Source organism: Moschus berezovskii, chromosome X, assembly GCF_049115385.1.
Source record: "Moschus berezovskii isolate FMDL1 chromosome X, NW_MosBer_1.0, whole genome shotgun sequence".
NCBI lineage: Eukaryota > Metazoa > Chordata > Mammalia > Artiodactyla > Moschidae > Moschus > Moschus berezovskii.
Window position 1 is genome coordinate 62,441,867 of NC_142488.1, and position 19,987 is coordinate 62,461,853.

Sequence of the window (19,987 nt, forward strand, 5' to 3'; positions counted from 1 at the left end):
CTGTGGCTCAGAGACCTTCTTGAAGTAGTTGAGAGGGGATGGTGGGGCAGAGCAGTGGGAAAAATGCCCCAAAACTTTGGGGGCCAAAAAGCTGTCTCCCTAGTGACCATCAGCTGCCCAAATCAGGTTTTCCTCTGGATGGCTCTACACTCCTATGGTTGTAACAGGTCCTTGGTGAAGGCTGTATGCTCAGTCTTCTATCCCCAGCCCCGAACACTGCCTCCAGTACTGCTGGCCAGGTGTGTGTGGATGGCATTAGCATCCTTTGGGGCAAAATGCCAAAGGTACACAAGACAGGAGGTGCCTACCGCAGCACAGACATCTGTTAGAGAAAGCAGGAGCCAAGGGAGCAGCAGAAATCTGAGTAATAAATACGGTAAGCAAACCCAGCTACCAGAAAGTGTTACTGTGTAGGGGAACCAAGGGTGAGATGGAACCAGGTTGCAGAGCAGGGTGTCAGTCATTCTGGCAGCCCTCTGCTGAGAGGAGGAGCACTTGGAGCAGGTGTCTGTGACTTGGCTGATGTCCCTGCAGCTCGCGTGCAGAACCCTGAGGTCATCCTGCTATGATTCAAGTCTAGAGCGATGAGTGAGTGTGTGGGGGCTGAACTCAGTGGGGATGACTCCTTAGCTGTTTGGGGCATGTGGCAGTTTGCAGGGTGCTTCTTTTCACACATTCTCTCATTCACCAGAAGGCAGCCTGACAGAAAGAAGTCCCCAAAGCACTCTGTGGGGTCTTAAGGAAATCTGGCTTCTATGTGCAAAGGATACAGAGAGCTGACCTCTGATCCCGCTGTGCTGAGACTCTGGCTCCACAGCTGCTGTCCCTCCTGGAGGAGGTACGGCTGGAGAAAACTCAGCCCCGGCAGGAAGATGCTGAGCAAGTTGGAAAGACCAGAGGTGGACACCCCGACCCTGATCTCTACCACCACCATCTCCACAGGGAGGCAACACTGTGTTCTCTCCCAGGCTTTGCTGCTGACAACACAGCCAGTCACGCCCTGGGTTCTTCGTTTAACAGACTTTAAAACATTCCTAGGATGATCTCGTGACTACATAAAATACAGATACAAATGACCAACTTTATCTTAAGGTGAAAGTGGTTCAAGAAATCAGCTAATGAAAGCAAAATCTTTACCCAAAACAAGTGTGGAAGTTAATACTCAAAGATGAAGCTAATATGTCAGATACAGAGGAAGATGGGGGCTGAGCTGCAGGACTGGGCAGAGACTAGAGGGAGAGTATCCTGAGTGGGTCAAAGTCAAACAAAAAAGGAGGGGACTGAAAAGGGACATTGGGCTCCTTGAGCACAAATGCTAGTGTTAAAGGACAGTGGAGCCCTCTCCACAGGGACAATACTTGCCTAGTGCCAACCACTGCAGGTCCATGGTGTCAGACTGGCTGCTGAGAGAGCCTTAGCTTTCTCAAGGTAACCCCAGGAGCAAGTGCCCACAAGAGGTGCTTGCCGGGGTGCCCGGTGTGCTTGCCTCAGTTGCTCCCATGTTTTGTCCTTTATTTGTGTTCCCACCTCAGATTTTGTGACCTTGATGCCACTAATCCTCTTATTCATTCAATCAGTTCCGTGGCACCTCTACGACTTCTATTATTGCAGGTAACATTGTGAAGCTAAAATTCCAGTTTCCTCAAAAAGTTTCTCTTCATCACTTCCCAGAAATAGCAGAACTGGTGTGCCCCCTCCCCCTCCCCCACCCCGTGTACCTTGATTCTTGTGGAACCAATGTGGTCTTGGTAGCAAGAGTTGTCACAGAGGATATTCTGTTCAGCAGTGAAGACCTCACTAGATTTTATCTGCAGCATTGGGTTGATAACCACTGGTGGTTTATGTGTTAGACCTAATGGAGTCCCTGTGCATCCTGTCCATCCTGGCACTCTCAGAAGCATCTATGTAGTACAGGTCAGAGGACTGGAAAGTGGGTGGTTTGAGAAGAAAGATTCAGACCTGCCTGCTGGTAGTGAAGAGGACTTGCAAGAGGATGTTCTCCTGAGACTGGCCTTCCTGTTGCCACAACCATCCTCCCTTCAAGCTTGGAGGGAAGAGATTTGATGAGGCCCAAACCTGTGGTGAATGTGAAGTTTGTTTTCTGTTTTGTGGAGAACTTCAGTTCTGGAGTCCCTGCTACTTCTCTGATCTTTCTCTGTCAATTAGGACTCCTGTTCATTTCCAACTGCTTCCTCTTCTTTAGCTCCCTTTCTTTTCACTCTGCTGTCTTCTCACCAGGAACTGAACAATCTCCAATTCTGCTCCCTCTTACTGACCATTCATTGATTCGGTGCAAGTTTATCAGGTAACCAAAAGCTCTCAGGGTCAGCTCGGACCTCCCAAAAATTATTTTCAAAGACTCCTCTCTCAGCGTCACAAAAAGATAAACATCTTTCTGTGTACCCCCAACTCCTTGTGACTCCATTCCTCCCTGGAGCATTTTGGCTTCAAGTAAGAAGCAGAGACATTACTTTGCCAACCAAGGTCCGTCTAGTCAAGGCAATGGTTTTTCCCGTGGTCATGTATGGATGTGAGAGCTGGACTGTGAAGAAAGCTGATCGCCGAAGAATCGATGCTTTTGAACTGTGGTGTTGGAGAAGACTCTTGAAAGTCCCTTGGACTGCAAGGAGATCCAACCAGTCCATTCTAAAGGAGATCAATCCTGGGTGTTCATTGGAAGGACTGATGCTAAAGCTGAAACTGCAATACTTTGGCCACCTCATGAGGCGAGTTGACTCACTGGAAAAGACTCTGATGCTGGGCAAGGTTGGGGGCAGTAGGAGAAGGGGACGACCGAGAATGAGATGGCTGGATGGCATCACCGACTCTGTGGACATGAGTTTGAGTGTACTTCGGGAGTTGGTGATGGACAGGGAGGCCTGGCGTGCTGTGATTCATGGGGTCGCGAAGAGTCGGACACGACTGAGCGACTGAACTGAAGACTCCTTCACTTTTCTCCCCCATCCTAAATGCCAGCACTTTTTTAGTCACCTAGGCTCAAAATCTGATTTATCTCCTTTGGTTATCATATCCAATCTCCTACTGAAAATTGATTCTTTATGTTGTCCATTCAATTTAGTGCTTTGTTTTCATTATCAGTGCCACTACCCTCACAATAAGAAGAGCCATGACCAGCGAGCTCCTTATGAGAGGCCTTGTACTTGGTGCTGGAAATACAATGGCAAATCAAAGGAAGACAGTCCCTGCCCTCAAGGAGCTTCTAGTCTAGTGGGGAGAGGGCAACAAACAAGTAACTAAGTATATAATTACATGTTATACTAAATGCTGTGAAAGAACTAAATAGGATGCGTCAATAGAGAGTAATATAGAGAGGGGCCCTGCTTAGAGACGGTGTCCAGGGAAGGCTTCTCTGAGAAGGTGACATTCAGGTTAGAGCTATAAGTTCAGCAGGAAAAAAAAAAAAGTTCAGCAGGGCCACCTTGGTGACAGGAGTCTGGGTTGTGGGGGAGGGATATACTGAACACCCTCCGCAGGCCCTGATCTGCTTTTTCATCTTATTCTGTTTCCCTATAAACCAATCTAGACTTGCCTTTTAACCTGTGAGCAAAGCCTCTGTCTGGAATGTTTCCAGTCCTGATCTCTATGGAACCCTTCAACTGTCAGTGATTAGTGGCATTTTTCATGGTAATGCCACTGGTCTTTCCAGAAGACCTTCCCCCTCCCTTCCTTTGCACCAGTTTAGCAGTTTATACGAACTTACTCTGTTCTTCCTTGTCCATATGTACTTCTTCAACTAGACAGAAAGCTTCTAGAAGGCTGGGATTGCATCTGATGTATCTTTGTATCCCTCACAGCAGCTAATACATGCTAGATGCTCAATAAATGTTTGGTGAATGAACTCCCCCTTTCTGGGCCTCACAGTCTTAACCTAAAACAGGAGGAAGTTGCACCGAGCTCTACAGCCACTCCCAGTTCTAAGGCTCATTGACGATGATAAAATAGAATTCTAAAGGACGTGTACTATCCAGAATCCGTCACAAAAAGACAGTTCATGCCTTTTGTAGATTTGCAGTTGGAAAAACCAATGAACAGTGATGCAGATGATGTGAAAGGCTTAAATACAGCTGGCAAAGAACACAGCCCAAGAGCACATTAGGTTTATACATGATCAAACATTACATGCTCAGTGCCTGCAGGAAAGGAGAGAGGAAAAGGATCCACAGGAGGCGTGTGAACTAGGATGTGGGAAATTTCCTTTCCCCAGATGGGTAGAGGTGTAGGATCCCAGGACAGCTTGAAAAATAGAAAACTGATAGAAGAAGGTGCCAATTCTGATTACTTACCCTCAAAGAAATTGTGCTAGGAAAATATGGAAATAGAGGTGTCAAGCATGCCACTAGACGCCTCCTAGGGAGAGTGTAGGTGCCACATGGCAACAAATAGTAGCTCCTGGTGGTGTTTCTCGCTAGAGTGAGGGCTGTCAGCTGTGACTCCAACCAGGAAGTGCTTCCTGGTTCTGAGGCCCTGCAGGCAGTGATGCCCCAGGGTGGGCTTTTACAGCAGTTGCTGGCTTTGTGTTTGTTAAATGCCAGCTTTTCAACTTTCAGCTCTTGAGGCATTAAAAAGATTCCCACACAAAAAAAGCTTCCCTTACCTTTGACCTGTCATAGAGGTTGAAGTTTCCTAGGCCGAATGAGGGGAAAACTGCAAATCAGTTCAGTTCAGTTCAGTCGCTCGGTCATGTCTGACTCTCCGCGACCCCATGAATCACAGCACGCCAGGCCTCCCTGTCCATCACCAACTCCCAGAGTTCACTCAAACTCATGTCCACAGAGTCGGTGATGCCATCCAGCCATCTCATTCTCTGTCGTCCCCTTCTCCTCCCGTCCCCAACCTTTCCCAGAATCAGAGTCTTTTCCAGTGAGTCAACTCTTCGCATGAGGTGGCCAAAGTATTGCAGTTTCAGAACACCCAGGATCGATCTCCCTTAGAATGGACTGGTTGGATCTCCTTGCGGTACAAGGCACTCTCAGGAGTCTTCTCCAACACCACAGTTCAAAAGCATCAATTCTTCGGCGATCAGCTTTCTTCACAGTCCAACTCTCACATCCATACATGACCACGGGAAAAACCATAGCCTTGACTAGACGGACCTTTGTTGGCAAAGTAATGTCTCTGCTTTTTAATATATTATCAAGGTTGGTCATAACTTTCTTTCCAAGGAGTAAGCGTCTTTTAATTTCATGGCTGCAGTCAGCATCTGCAGTGATTTTGGAGCCCCCAAAAATAAAGTCTGACACTGTTTCCACTGTTTTTCCATCTATTTCCCATGAAGTGATGGGACCAGATGCCATGATCTTTGTTTTCTGAATGTTGAGCTTCAAGTCAACCTTTTCACTCTCCTCTTTCACTTTCATCAAGAGGCTTTTGAGTTCCTCTTCACTTTCTGCCATAAGGGTAGTGTCATCAGCATATCTGAGATTATTGATATTTCTCCCGGCAATCTTGATTCCAGCTTGTGCTTCTTCCAGCCCAGCGTTCCTCATGATGTACTCTGCATATAAGTTAAATAAGCAAGGTGACAATATACAGCCTTGACTCACTCCTTTTCCTATTTGGAACCAGTCTGTCGTTCCATGTACAGTTCTGACTGTTGCTTCCTGACCTGCATACAGGTTTCTCAAGAGGCAGGTCAGGTGGTCTGGTATTCCCATCTCTTTCTATTTCTGCTTCATTGACTATGCCAAGCCTTTGACTGTGTGGATCACAATAAACTGTGGAAAATTCTGAAAGAAGTGGGAATACCAGACCACCTGACCTGCCTCTTGAGAAACTGCAAATACATAAACTCAAAATGTAAAGGTAAAAATGATCCTAAAAAAGTCAACGGGGAACCCACCCCCTTGCTGTTAAGTAGAGGAGACAAAAAAGGCCCTCCCTCTCTGGGGTCTACTAGAGTTCACCCCGCTATTTTCAGAGAAGAAATAAGAGACAATATAGAAGGTAAAGGGGAATAAAAACCAGAGTCAAGACTGATGAGCGGAAGATTGTGAAACAACAGAAAAGAAGGTAAAAACCCCACCTCACTCTGGCTGCTGCATAAAGATAGGAAACCTTTCCTAGGGCTGGGAAATTCAGATCTTGTGGAGAAATAGAATGACAAGAGGGTGTCAAGAGTTAGTGGGTGCAGAGAAACACGTGACCCTGCTAGAGAGCAAGAGCCAAATAATACTTACAAACCTTCAGAAGGACTTACTATAATAGGTGTCAGGCATTGCTCTACCAACTTTGCATGTATTTACTTATTTACAACAACTCTATATAACTTGTTATGGGAACTTTATAAGCAAGAAACAGGTCCAAAGTGAGGCTAAGCACTTCACCCAAAGTTGTACAGCTAGTGAGTGGGAGAGCAAGGATTTTTACCTGGCCAGTTTGGTTCTGCATTTTGCTGCTGTGCTGTGCTGCCTCATCTATTTCTTACTACTTCCCGCCTTGGTATTATTCTTTGCAGTCTGGCTTTTGCCCTCACCACTCCACTGAAACTGCTCTCACAAGTCATCATGAATTCCAGACCAACAGATTTTATACTTTTATAGAGAAAGCCCTCTACTATATTTCACAGTTGAAACATTCTCCCCACACAGACCTGAAATCTTTGCATCATGTCTATGTCTCTCTAATAGTCCTCACATCCACCATCACTGTTTTTACTGCTATTATCCCAATTCAATTATTCATTATTTCATTCATTCAACAAACAATTCTATGTGTCAGGCCCTTGGGATACAACAGTGAGCAAAACAGATAAGTCTGCCCTTATAGAGTTCACTGTGGAGGAGACAGGCATCAAAAAGTCATAGAAATATTTACAAACATAAGTGCTATTCATGAAGAGTGTGGGGCCTTATAAAAGGGTGAAATAGAGACATTATAATGATTTACAAATTAGGCTTCCTCTAGCCGTCTAGTCAAGACTATGGTTTTTCCATAGTCATGTATGGATGTGAGAGTTGGACTGTAAAGAAAGCTGAGCGCCAAAGAATTGATACTTTTGAACTGTGGTGTTGGAGAAGACTCTTGAGAGTCCCTTGGACTGCAAGGAGATCCAACCAGTCCATCCTAAAGGAGATCAGTCCTGGGTGTTCATTGGAAGGACTGATGTTGAAGCTGAAACCAATACTTTGGCCTCCTGATGTGAAGAGCTGACTCATTGAAAAGACCCTGATGCTGGGAAAGATTGAAGGCAGGAGGAGAAGGGGATGACAGAGGATGAGATGGTTGGATGGCATCACCGACTCAATGGACATGAGTTTGGGTAAATGGGAGTTGGTGATGGACAGGGAGGCCTGGCGTGCTATGGTCCATGGAGTCGCAAAGAGTTGGACACGACTGAGCGACTGAACTGAACTGAGACTCTCCCTTCCAATCCACTTCACGCACTGTTGCCCTGATTAATGTTCCCACAGTCTGACCATACCACTCCCCAGCTCAAATTCTTCCATGGCTTAGAGAATCAAGTTCAAATGCCTTAGTCAGGTGTTGGAGATCCTCCATAATCTTCCAACCTATATTTCAAAGCTTTTCCCCAATATTTACCTGAAGCACTCTATACTGCACATAAAAGGAACCATTCACTATTTCTACTACCAGAAGACTATGCCTTTGCCATGCTGGGTTTTTGTTGTTGTTGTTGTTGTTTTGTTTTGCCTAGAATACTCTTCCCCTTGTCCCTTATGTCCAAATCCAGTTCAACCTTCTCCACAAAATATTTCCTGATCCCCTCTTTTGGAATCCCAACACATTTCCCCTACTTTTATATTAGTCATATTCTATCTTTAATATTATAATCATTGTAATGCATTAATTGTAAGCCTAACCAGTTCCTTTATTAGACTATAAACTCACTGAGGGTAGGATCTGGGTCTAAACCACAATTACTCATTGGCTGGATGGACAGATGAATTAATGAATGGTTGATGGCTTCTGGGTTGACAATGTGGAGAGGGCTATAAGTATGCTGACATAGTTTGAATATTTTCTCTGATCATGTATTTTCATTGCAGTTTAGCTGAGAGCCATGGTAAAGTTATCAAACAAATGCCCATTTCCACCTTCCTTCACCTCTTAACAGGTGGACATCTGGTAGGAATGAATGGCCCACCAAAGGAGACATAGAAACCATCCCCAATGACTATCGTGACTGGAAAATTCAATGACCTGATCGATCAAAGTGTTTTTTTCCCTTACAAAAGAAAACTGATACTTAAGAAAATATGAATGGTGAAATAGCTGCCTATAGAGATGGAATTGCAGAATAGGATTTCTTTGTCTGGACTATAGTTTAAAATATTGGATTGCTGGGCTCTTGGCTAGGGACAGAGTTCTCTATGATAACTGGGGAAAATGTGTTTACCCATGGAGGGGAAAGGAGGAAAATGATCTGATAATATCAATTACTATGAGTGATATCAGCTGCAACAACAAGAACAGCAATGGAAGAGTTTCCTGTTCAATCATAGGAGAATACATCTGGGAAAAGTCGTAAGTAGAATTTATGGCTTAAGCTGTTTGTGTATCAATGCACAGCACATACACTGGGTTTAACCACATGAAATTGCCAATATTCTACTGCTTTGACTTACAAAAATGGCAACTTCATATGGTTCAACCTAGTATTACGAGGTAATCTTGAAATTTTACCTCAAGGCAATAAATATCAACTAAAAGATGTTAAGACTTGGTGGAATGAAACACAACTAGAATTTGGTATCAGGACCACAACGTAAAGAAAGACTCCCTTGAGAATGGGAGATGGCATTGTGCTGTGTGCATCAATTCAGTTCAGTTCAGTCGCTCAGTCGTATCTGACTTTGCAACCCCATGAACCGCAGCACACCAGGCATAGACATCCACAAACGTGAGAACAGAGTCCTCTACAGAGTTTTGGTGAAGTTGAAAGGAGAAAGGAGCCGAAGTAATATAGTGTAAGCATGTCACACAGCACTTTACAAAATGGGAGAAATGGCTGATGTATTCCTGACACAGATCACAAAAATGGCATTGGGCAAGATTTAGCAGCAATGAGGTACTTTGTCCAGGGTTTCTATTGTTTCATTTGCTTATTTTTTTTTTTTTGTGACTTTCTCAAAATTTATTTATTTTTTATAATTTTTTTTCTTTACAGTTAAAAGTATTTTTATTAAAAAAGCACAAATGCAAAGAAATGAACAGAGGAAAATTTATGCGTCGAACCTGGACTGGTCACTTATGATAATATACATGCTACAATTCCATTCTCCCCAATCATTCCACCTTCACCCTCTCCCACAGAGTCCCAAAGACTGTTCTAAATGCCTATGTCTCTTTTGCAGTCATTTTGAAATATTTTACTTGTCTTGCTGACAGTATTTCCCCTCAGAAAGTAAATCCACAAGCAAACTGTTTTCCATGACCCAATTCTGACCAATAACAAAGAACTGATTAGTGAAGTGGAAACGAAGAGTAACCATAATAGCTCTGGAGTTTTGACAGCATAAGGCTGGACATAGTAAGGTATTTTGCTCTAGAATTTAAGAAGGCAGACTTCAGATGGTTCAGAGAAAAGGTAGCATGAGGGCAAAGAGCAGGGATCTAATAGATCTAGTTTTCAATCATCGCTCTGCCATTTACCTGCTGTGTGACCTTGATTAAGTGACTTAAACTCTGAGCCTGTTGCCCACAGAATGACAGGGAATGACAGGGAAGGAGGGAGAAAGAAAGGAAAGAAGGAAGGAACAGCAACAATAGAAAGGCACCACCTCCTTCCAGGGTTGTGACAACAATTAGATGGGATGGCACACATGAAGGGCTCCGTGCTTAGTAGTATATTCACTGTTAGTTTTCTTACACTTTCTACTCAACTGCCCTTCCAAAAGGGTTTTAAAGCTCTTAAAAGCTAAATTCTGACCTTATAATTGTGGAGTATTTTAATGAAGAAGTAAAAATAAAAGTATGGAAAGAAAATGATGTAAATGAAGGAGTTCTTTGATGATGAGACATTTAAAAGGTGGAGAACAGTGTGGAGATTCCTCAGAAAACTGGAAATAGAACTGCCATATGATCCAGCGATCGCACTCCTGGGCATACACACCGAGGAAACCAGAACTGAAAGAGACACATATACTCCAATGTTCATTGCAGCACTGTTTTTAATAGCCAGGACATGGAAGCAACCTAGATGTCCATCTGCAGATGAATGGATAAGAAAGCTTTGGTACATATACACAATGGAGTATTTCTCAGCCATCAAAAAGAATGCATTTGAATCAGTTTTAATGAGGTGGATGAAATTGGAGCCAATTATACAGAGTGAAGTAAGCCAGAAAGAAGAACATCAATACCGTATATTAACGCATATATATGGAATTTAGAAAAATGGTAACCTAAACCCTGTATAAGAGACTGCAAAAGAGACATAGGCATTTAGAACAGTCTTTGGGACTCTGTGGGAGAGGGTGAAGGTGGAATGATTGGGGAGAATGGAATTGTAGCATGTATATTATCATAAGTGACCAGTCCAGGTTCGACGCATAAATTTTCCTCTGTTCAAAAAAAAAAAAAATAAAAGGTGGAGAGAGGGCATCTGACCAAACATGAATATAAAATAGTAACATGGAGCTGTTAAAATTATATCAGGAAGGCCTGACACCAAATGAGCTAATGCTAGGAGTAAGAAAAAGAGGCTTGTTTTCAGTTTGTTTGCATCAAGAAGCAAATCAAGGAGGATATGAAGTCTTCAAGTTAGGGCAGAATAGTATGTTTTAATTAGAATTAGTTTTAAAAATTTTAAACGTAATATAAACACATGTAAAAAGAATTCCAGTAGTACCACAGGGTAAAAAATGAAATGGTGTAATGCTGACAGACAACCTCTTTAATTCCTCCCTTGCTCTAGTCTTCTCCACCATACAAACTCTGTCCATTAGACTGGAAAGGGTCAAGCAGACATTGGTAAAGAGGGAACTGAGGATCATGGTAAATAAGAAAATTGTAGGAAAGCATCAGAGTGCTTTAAATGATTTTGAGTTTCCTGGCTGAGACAGGTTGTATTTCAGGATGTTTAAAGAACCTGTAGATGAGATCATTGCACTGGTGTTTGTAACCATGGGGAACAAGAAAAATGCTGGCAGTCTCAGTTCAGTTCAGTTGCTCAGTCGTGTCCGACTCTGCTATCCCGTGAATCACAGCACACCAGGCCTCCCTGTTCATCACCAACTCCCAGAGTTCACCCAAACTCATGTGCATTGCGTTGGTGATGCCATCCAGCCATCTCATCCTCTGTCGTCCCCTTCTCCTCCTGCCCCCAATCCCTCTCAGCATCAGGGCCTTTTCTAATGAGTCAACTCTTTGCATGAGGTGGCCAAAGTATTGGAGTTTCAGTCTCAGCATCAGTCCTTCCAATAAACACCCAGGACTGATCTCCTTTAGGATGGACTGGTTGGATCTCCTTGCAGTCCAAGGGACTCTCAAGAGTCTTCTCCAGCACCACAGTTCAAAAGCATCAATTCTTCGGCGCTCAGCTTTCTTCACAGTCCAACTCTCACATCCATACATGACCACTGGAAAAACCATAGCCTTGACTAGACGGACCTTTGTTGGCAAAGTAATATCTCTGCTTTTTATATGCTATCTAGGTTGGTCATAACTTTCCTTCCAAAAAGTGTCTTAATTTTATGGCTGCAATCACCATCTGCAGTGGTTTTGGAGCCCAAAAAATAAAATCTGACACTGTTTCCACTGTTTCCCCATCTATTTCCCATGAAGTGATGAGACCAGATGCCATGATCTTAGTTTTCTGAATGTTGAGCTTCAAGCCAACTTTTTCACTCTCCTCTTTCACTTTCATCAAGAGGCTTTTGAGTTCCTCTTCACTTTCTGCCATAAGGGTAGTGTCATCTGCATATCTGAGGTTATCAATATTTCTCCCAGCAAACTTAGAGAAGGACAAATACTCCTTTTTAAAGGGAGGATGGTAGGTTTCATAAGCTTTAGATAGGCAAATTTCATCTTAATCCCAGGCAAGTTTCTATGTATGGGAAAGGATGGTTTGCATGAGACCTGGAAGGGAAGTAGTGATCACAAAGGGTTTATAAAACTCTACCTAAGAAGAGTACAAGACAAAGCTCATTTTCTTTTCTGAAATGGGTAAAGCTGGGGAACATTGTAGACATAGTGTATCTAGATTCAGCAAGGCATTGACAGCCACTCGTGTGACATTTTTTTCCTTGTGAAATTATGGAATGGGTGAGTGATCATCCCAAAGTCTAGTTAATGGATCAAAGTTTAGTTTATATACTAATTTATCTGTCACCTCCACCTGGATGTGAGCTCCTCGAAGGAGAGACCTTGTCCTCTAATTCATTCATGACTTTATCCCCAGTACCTATAACCATGTCCAATACATCGTAGAAAGTGTTCAGAAAGTGTTTGTTGCATGAATGAACGAACTTGTGGGTAGGACTGCAAGGCCTGCCACCAAGCTTTGTCTCAGCCCTTCCCTATTAAGTACATCTTTTCACCTACTTGGTGCACTGATGAAATATGCAGATAATGTGGGTCTGAGAGGGATAACACTGTAACAAAGAAATTTTAAAAAGAACAACTGGTGAGAACAGTTTAATAGTGATAAATGCACTTAGACTGGAAGTACAAGCTGCTGCTGCTAAGTCGCTTCAGTCGTGTCTGACTCTGTGCAACCCCATAGACAGCAGCCCACCAGGCCCACCCCGTCCCTGGGATTCTCCAGGCAAGAACACTGGAGTGGGTTGCCATTTCCTTCTCCAATGCATGAAAGTGAAAAGTGAAAGTGAAGTCACTCAGTCGTGTCCGACTCCTAGTGACCCCATGGACTGCAGCCTTCCAGGCTCCTGGAGTGGGGTGCCATTGCCTTCTCTGAGTACAAGCTGAGACATCAATTAATAGGATATATGAAAAAAGTTTAGTTTTCATTCATTAATATACTTACTGAAAGTGCCAGGCACTGTGCTAGACACTGGGATATACACACTGTCTGCCCTTCTGCAGCTTAAAGACTATTGAGGGAGACAGATGTTAATCAAATTAGTCCACAAGGAAATATGTTATCTACAAACTATGAAGAATAAAACAGAGCACTAAGACAGCGTATGACAAGGGAACCTGACCTGGTTGAGAAAGGTTTCTTTGAGGAAATGACACTTGAGCTGACTTCTCAAAAACTAAATAGGAAAAAACCCAAGGTGAACACTGGGAGAGTAAACAATAAGTCTCGTGAGTCAACAATATGAAATGCCTGCTTAAATGTAAATGTGCTTCCTTGCCCTTCCCTTTGGTGGGGGGCTCGGCAAGGGACTCAGTTTGCTCCTTCCCTGGGCTGGGAGCTTGGATGATGACTTGGCTAGTATTTGCCAGGGCTTTTTGGCTGAAGGGGCGGCCCTCATGGTCAGTATGGTGGCATTAGGACTGAGGCCTGACTGGGAGATCATTCTCAAACAGGGAGACTGAGCAAATAAGTGAATATTTGAAGTTAATAGGAGTCAGGTTTCTCAATGTTGGTAGAGACAGTTGCACATATGGAAAAGGAGGAAGGCTAGAATAAACCCTCTGGTGTTGGATTGAAAATGGAAGTATCAGTATGAACTCAGTTAAGTATCAGTATGTTCATATCAGTATGAAGTTTTATACATACATATATTCACCAGGTGGCGCTAGTGGTAAAGAACCCGCCTGCCAATGCGGGAGATTTAAGAGACTCAGGTTAGATCCCTGGTTCAGGAAGATCCTCTGGAGGAAGGTACAGAAACCCATTCCAGTATTCTTGCCTGGGGAATTCCACGGACAGAGGAGCCTGGTGGGCTACGGTCCATAAGGTCGCAAAGAGTCAGACACAATTGAAGAGACTTAGCAGAACACACATTTACCTGTATGTATACACCCACACATTTATTTCCTAATTCTGTCCACTGAGAGGCTGTAGAAACAATTGCACCCTAGTACTAATGAGTACACCTAGCACTCAGATCTTGGATAATTAACTACCATTCTCCATCAAAAGGAATATGGGATCCTTGGAGAAATAACTGATTCCAGCGCAGGAGCAGGGAAAGTACAAGATGAGCCTGCAACATCTTATTTTGTCACAGAGTAAGGAAGTGTTTAGTGAATGTTGGGGACATGTCAAAAGGACATAGGTGGCATTTTTGAGTAGCAAAATAGTGGTAATAGTGTATTATAACATTGAATAAGATAGGAATCCATTCAGTTCAGTTCAGTCGCTCAGTTGTGTCTCTTTGCGACCCCATGAACCACAGCACGCCAGGCCTCCCTGTCCATCACCAACTCCTGGAGTTCACTCAAACTCATGTCCATCGAGTCAGTGATGCCATCCAGCCATCTCATTCTGTCGTCCCCGTCTCCTCCCACCCCAATCCCTCTCAGCATCAGGGTCTTTTCAAATGAGTCAGCTCTTCTCATCAGGTGGCCAAAGTTTAGTCTATACTAAAATATATTTTAAAAATATGAATAAATAAGGGGAGAATGCTCTTCTTTATACATGCCAACTAATAAGTGAAGAGGGAATGATGGAAATTAAAAAAAAATCAACATTTAGTAACCACCACAGTAAAAATGGATTCAGGAAAGTCATTTGTAGATGCTAAAACTAGTGAGTGAGAGTTTAATGAGGAACAGGATATTTGATCTTAAAGTATCTTCCACAAGATACTTCATAATTATGAATTATTAATATGGTATACATTGTCTTAACTTTACCCATCAATGAAACAAACTGACATTGTGTGTCTGTTGGTGTGATGCACTGAGAACACATCCCTTCTGTGGTGTGCTTACCAAAAATGTATAATCAAAAGTGTATAATGATTATCTCAATAGATGCAGAGAAAGCCTTCGACAAAATTCAACATCCATTTTTGATAAAAACTCTCCAGAAAGTGGGAATTGAAGGGACATACCTCAACATAATAAAAGCTACATATGACAAACCCACAGCAAACATTATCCTCAATGGTGAAAAACTGAAAGCATTTCCCCTAAAGTCAGGAACAAGACAAGGATGCCCACTCTCACCACTACTATTCAACATAGTTCTGGAAGTTTTGGCCACAACAATCAGAGCAGAAAAAGACATAAAAGGAATACAAATTGGAAAAGAAGAAGTAAAGCTTTCACTGTTCGCTGATGACATGATCCTCTACACAGAAAACCCTAAAGACTCTACCAGAAAACTACTAGAGCTAATCAATGATTAGAGCAAAGTTGCAGGATATAAAATCAACACACAGAAATCCCTTGCATTCCTATACACTAATAATGAGAAAATAGAAAGAGAAATTAAGGAAACTATTCCATTCACTGTTGCAATGAAAACAATTAAATACTTAGGAATATATCTACCTAAGGAAACAAAAGACTTGTACATAGAAAACTATAAAACACTAGTGAAAGTAATCAAAGAGGACATGAATAGATGGAGAAATATACCGTGTTCGTGGATTGGAAGAATAAATATTGTAAAAATGAGTATACTACCCAAAGTAATTTAAACATTCAATGCAATCCCTATCAAGCTACCAACGATATTTTTCACAGAACTAGAACAAATAATCTCACAATTTGTATAGAAATACCAAAAACCTCGAATAGCCAAAGCAATCTTGAGGAAGAAGAATGGAACTGGGGGAATTAACCTGCCGGACTTCAGGCTCTATTACAAAGCCACAGTCATCAAGACAGTATGGTACTGGCATAAAGACAGAAATATAGATCAATGGAACAAAATAGAAAGCCCAGAGATAAACCCACGCTCCTATGGACACCTTATCTTCGACAAAGGAGGCAAGAATATAAAATGGAGAAAAGACAGTCTCTTTAACAAGTGGTGCTGGGAAAACTGGTCAGCCACTTGTAAAAGAATGAAACTAGAATACTTCCTAACACCATACACCAAAATAAACTCAAAATGGATTAAAGATCTAAATGTAAGACCAGAAACTATAAAACTCCTAGAGGAGACCGTAGGCAAAACACTCTCCGACATAAATCACAGCAGGATCCTCCAAGACCCACCTCCCAGAATATTGGAAATAAAAGCAAAAATAAACAAATGGGACCTAATTAAAATCAAAAGCTTCTGCACAGCAAAGGAAACTCTAAGCAAGGTGAGAAGACAGCCTTCAGAATGGGAGACAATAATAGCAAATGAAGCAACTGATAAAGGATTAATCTCCAAATTATACAAGCAGCTCCTGCAGCTTAATTCCAGAAAACTAAGTGACCCAATCAAAAAATGGGCCAAAGAACTAAACAGACATTTCTCCAAAGAAGACATAAAGATGGCTAATAAACACATGAAAAAATGCTCAACATCCCTCATCATCAGAGAAATGCAAATCAAAACCACAATGAGATACCATTTCACACCAGTCAGAATGGCTGCTATCCAAAAGTCTACATGCAATAAGTGCTGGAGAGGGTGTGGAGAGAAGGGAACCCTCTTACACTGTTGGTGGGAATGCAAACTAGTACAGCCACTATGGAGAACAGTGTGGAGATTCCTCAAAAAACTGGAAATAGAACTGCCATATGATCCAGCGATCGCACTCCTGGGCATACACACCGAGGAAACCAGAATTGAAAGAGACACATGTACTCCAATGTTCATTGCAGCACTGTTTATAATAGCCAGGACATGGAAGCAACCTAGATGCCCATCTGCAGACGAATGGATAAGAAAGCTTTGGTACATATACACAATGGAGTATTTCTCAGCCATCAAAAAGAATGCATTTGAATCAGTTTTAATGAGGTGGATGAAATTGGAGCTAATTATACAGAGTGAAGTAAGCCAGAAAGAAGAACATCAATACCGTATATTAACGCATATATATGGAATTTAGAAAAATGGTAACCTGAACCCTGTATAAGAGACTGCAAAAGAGACATAGGCATTTAGAACAGTCTTTGGGACTCTGTGGGAGAGGGTGAAGGTGGAATGATTGGAGAGAATGGAATTGTAGCATGTATATTATCATAAGTGACCAGTCCAGGTTCGACGCATAAATTTTCCTCTGTTCATTTCTTTGCATTTGTGCTTTTTTAATAAAATTCTTTTTTAGAAATAAAAAAAAAATGTATAATCATTAGGAAACACCAGCTACACCAAAGTGGAGGTTCATGTTACAAAGTAATCTTCAAAAGTGTCAAGGTCATGAAAGATCAGGAAAGACTGAGAAACTTTGGGTTTGCAGATGAGAGACATGACATCTAAAAGCAACTTATGATCCTGAACTTATAAAGGACTTTATTAAGACAATCAATGAAATTTGAAAGGAGTCTGTGGATTAGGTGGTAGAATTGTATCATTGTGAATTTTCTAATATTGACTGCTGTACTGTGGTCATTTGGGAGAATAGTATTCTTGTTTCTAGGAAATACACAATGTGGCAAAGGGGTAATGGAGTGAGAAGTCTGCAAATTAATCTTGAATGATTCAGAAAGAAACAGAGAATGGTAAGGCAGTGTGCTAAAATATTAACAAATGGGGACTCTGGGTAAAGGGTATGTAGCAATTTGCACCTTTTCTGTGAGTATGAAACTATTTCAAAATCGTAAGTTAATAAATGTTAATACAAACCAACTGGGGAAAAAAGTCAGTGTAATCTTACAGTACACTAATGCAACTCTAGCCAGAATGAGGTTGCTGAACTCTGTGTGGGTCAGACCTCACTGGTGGGCTTTGGCTCTGGGAAAGGTAAGGTAACTACATCATAGGAGGAACAGGTGAGGGAGTCTGAGGCTGTATAACCAGAAGAAAAAAGCCAGGATGATAGGGGGACAGAGGAAGCAAACTTGCTATGAGACAAATTTCTGTTTAGTATGTGGAAGTGTATTTTACCAATTAGCAAAAAAAAATGGTGGATTGCATTGTCTCAGGATTGTGTTTTCTGTCAGGGTATGTTCTGATAAAAGCCTGGACAACCAAGTCTTAAGGATGTCATAGATTTCATGAAATCTGATCAATGCTGGGCCCACAGACCACTAAGGTCCATCTGATGAATCAAGAGTCTATGGTTCTCTGTTATGTTCAGGTATTGGGAGTTAGAGCACTTCTCGAATAAAATGCAATCTGTATTGGATCAGGATGAACATCCCCTTTTGTTCACATGGGGCATGAATCATCTTGCTCTCACATAGGCCATTTCAATAGCTGCTCCATTGTGTCTGGACTCTTTGCAACCCCATGGACTATAGCCCTCTAGGCTCCTCTGTCTATGGAATTCTCCAGGTAAGAATACTGGAGTGGGTTGCCATTTCCTCCTCCAGGGGATCTTCTCAGCCCAGGGAATGAACCTGGGTCTCCTGCATTGCAGGCAGATTCTTTACCGTCTGAGCCACCAGGAAAGCCCAATATATATATGTATATATGTTCCTTAGCACTTTGGAAAAATCATTTGTCCCTCAGAAATGAGCTGGTCACAACAGTAAAAGTCAAAATGCTTTTATTTTTGGAAATTTCACTTAACAACATGAAAACAGGGCAGGAGAAAACAGAAACAAAACAGCAAGTTTGGTAAGAATTTAAACATTCAACATCTTAGAACCACACATCTTCAAGTTGCTGTCAGCTTGCCAGTGTATATACCTTGTTCCAGCAGTTCTCACTCTTCATTAAAAGCTGACCCCTTCTTTTTACCTAGTGCTTCCACAAGCTCACTGTACAGAATATTCACCTGGGAAAGAGAACAGCAAATAGATTTCTTGAAAGGAAGGGAAATGTGCGAAAACTTCCCAGACCCATGTTGATGGCATGAGAATCTAACCTTTACCTTCTGAGACCTGAAGCACCACTCTGGGGAGAACATACAGTGCTCTCTTGGGGAAAAGGGATCCTGTGACACTAGGTTTAATTTTACTAGCAGTTACTATAAAAGATAAGGTACCCTTTCCTCTTATTTGATACAAAACCTTTTTCTCCATCAAGCCTCTCCTGGTGAGCTAAGGGCTCAGAAATAATTCTGCTCAAAATAATTCCTGCAGAAAATGTCTTTTTAAATAGTCATTGTCTGCAGAGAGGTCTTCCCTATGTGCACTGGCACTGACAGTGATACATCTTTCCTGAGCTCACCCTTGGCATTTTTCTTAATTAGATTCCACTTGCTATTCCTAAATTTGCCTTGTTTGCCATTCTTCCTGGTTTTCACTATAAGAAATTACTGTTTATAGTCCCATAACTCATGCAGTTCATGGAACTACCAAGAGGAACAATGGTCAAGATCCTTTCCTAGTCAACTAAGGTAGGGTTGTGCCCTTACTGAGAGCTAGATAGAACCTCTTTATCCCCTGAGTCATGCCATCCACCCCCTAACCTTCTTCTTCCTCACCTGAGTTTCATAGGTGCTCTTGAGGGATCCAAGGTAGTCAAGGAGACGCAGTGCCAGGCTGCACCATTTTTCAGTAGATACATACATGCGTCTACTGTACTGAAGTATGCCAATGTTCCAGGACTTGATCATCAGAGAGAGAATCTCCATTTCTGGGTAGCCTTCCTAAAATCCAAGAACAAGAGGTTTACAGGTATTACTGTCACAATCACTGTAGCACTGATTCTATCAGAGTTGCATCCCATTATTATTAAACAATGGGTGCTCTGCCAACACCGAGGAAGAAACCCACAGCTTCTGTGAGCAATCCTGTGCTCCAGAAGAGAAGGGCACCTTTAAATTCTGTCAGCTGTAGCATGTTCCATAGCAAGACCTCATGAAGTGACATATAAACTAAAAAAGCATTGAAGCCCTCTTGCACTGAGTTCTGTTTTTTCTGAAGCAGGAGAAAAACCTGTATCCTGTTTGGAGCTTCCCTTATTGCTGTCCTCAGTCAATTATCTCCCCAATTTTCTAATTTCTAATTTTCTAAATCTCTAATTTTCAGAGAAGCTTGTCAAGAATCAGTTTTACTGAATCTGCAGTTTTATTGAATCTCTTAATTTTCT

The 19,987-nt window shown here is 42.1% G+C and overlaps 1 protein-coding gene across 1 annotated transcript in view; it reads right to left on the reverse strand.

Moving 5' to 3' along the window:
- Positions 1 to 18,656: 18,656 nt before the first annotated feature.
- TEX11 (testis expressed 11) overlaps positions 18,657 to 19,987 on the reverse strand; it is a 186,300-nt gene continuing 184,969 nt past the window's right edge. The window contains exons 28-29 of the mRNA XM_055437603.2: positions 19,380 to 19,544; positions 18,657 to 18,728 (exon numbers count right to left, since the gene is read on the reverse strand). Coding sequence (XP_055293578.2) covers positions 18,657 to 18,728; positions 19,380 to 19,544 — 237 coding nt within the window. The remainder of the gene's footprint in view (positions 18,729 to 19,379; positions 19,545 to 19,987) is intronic.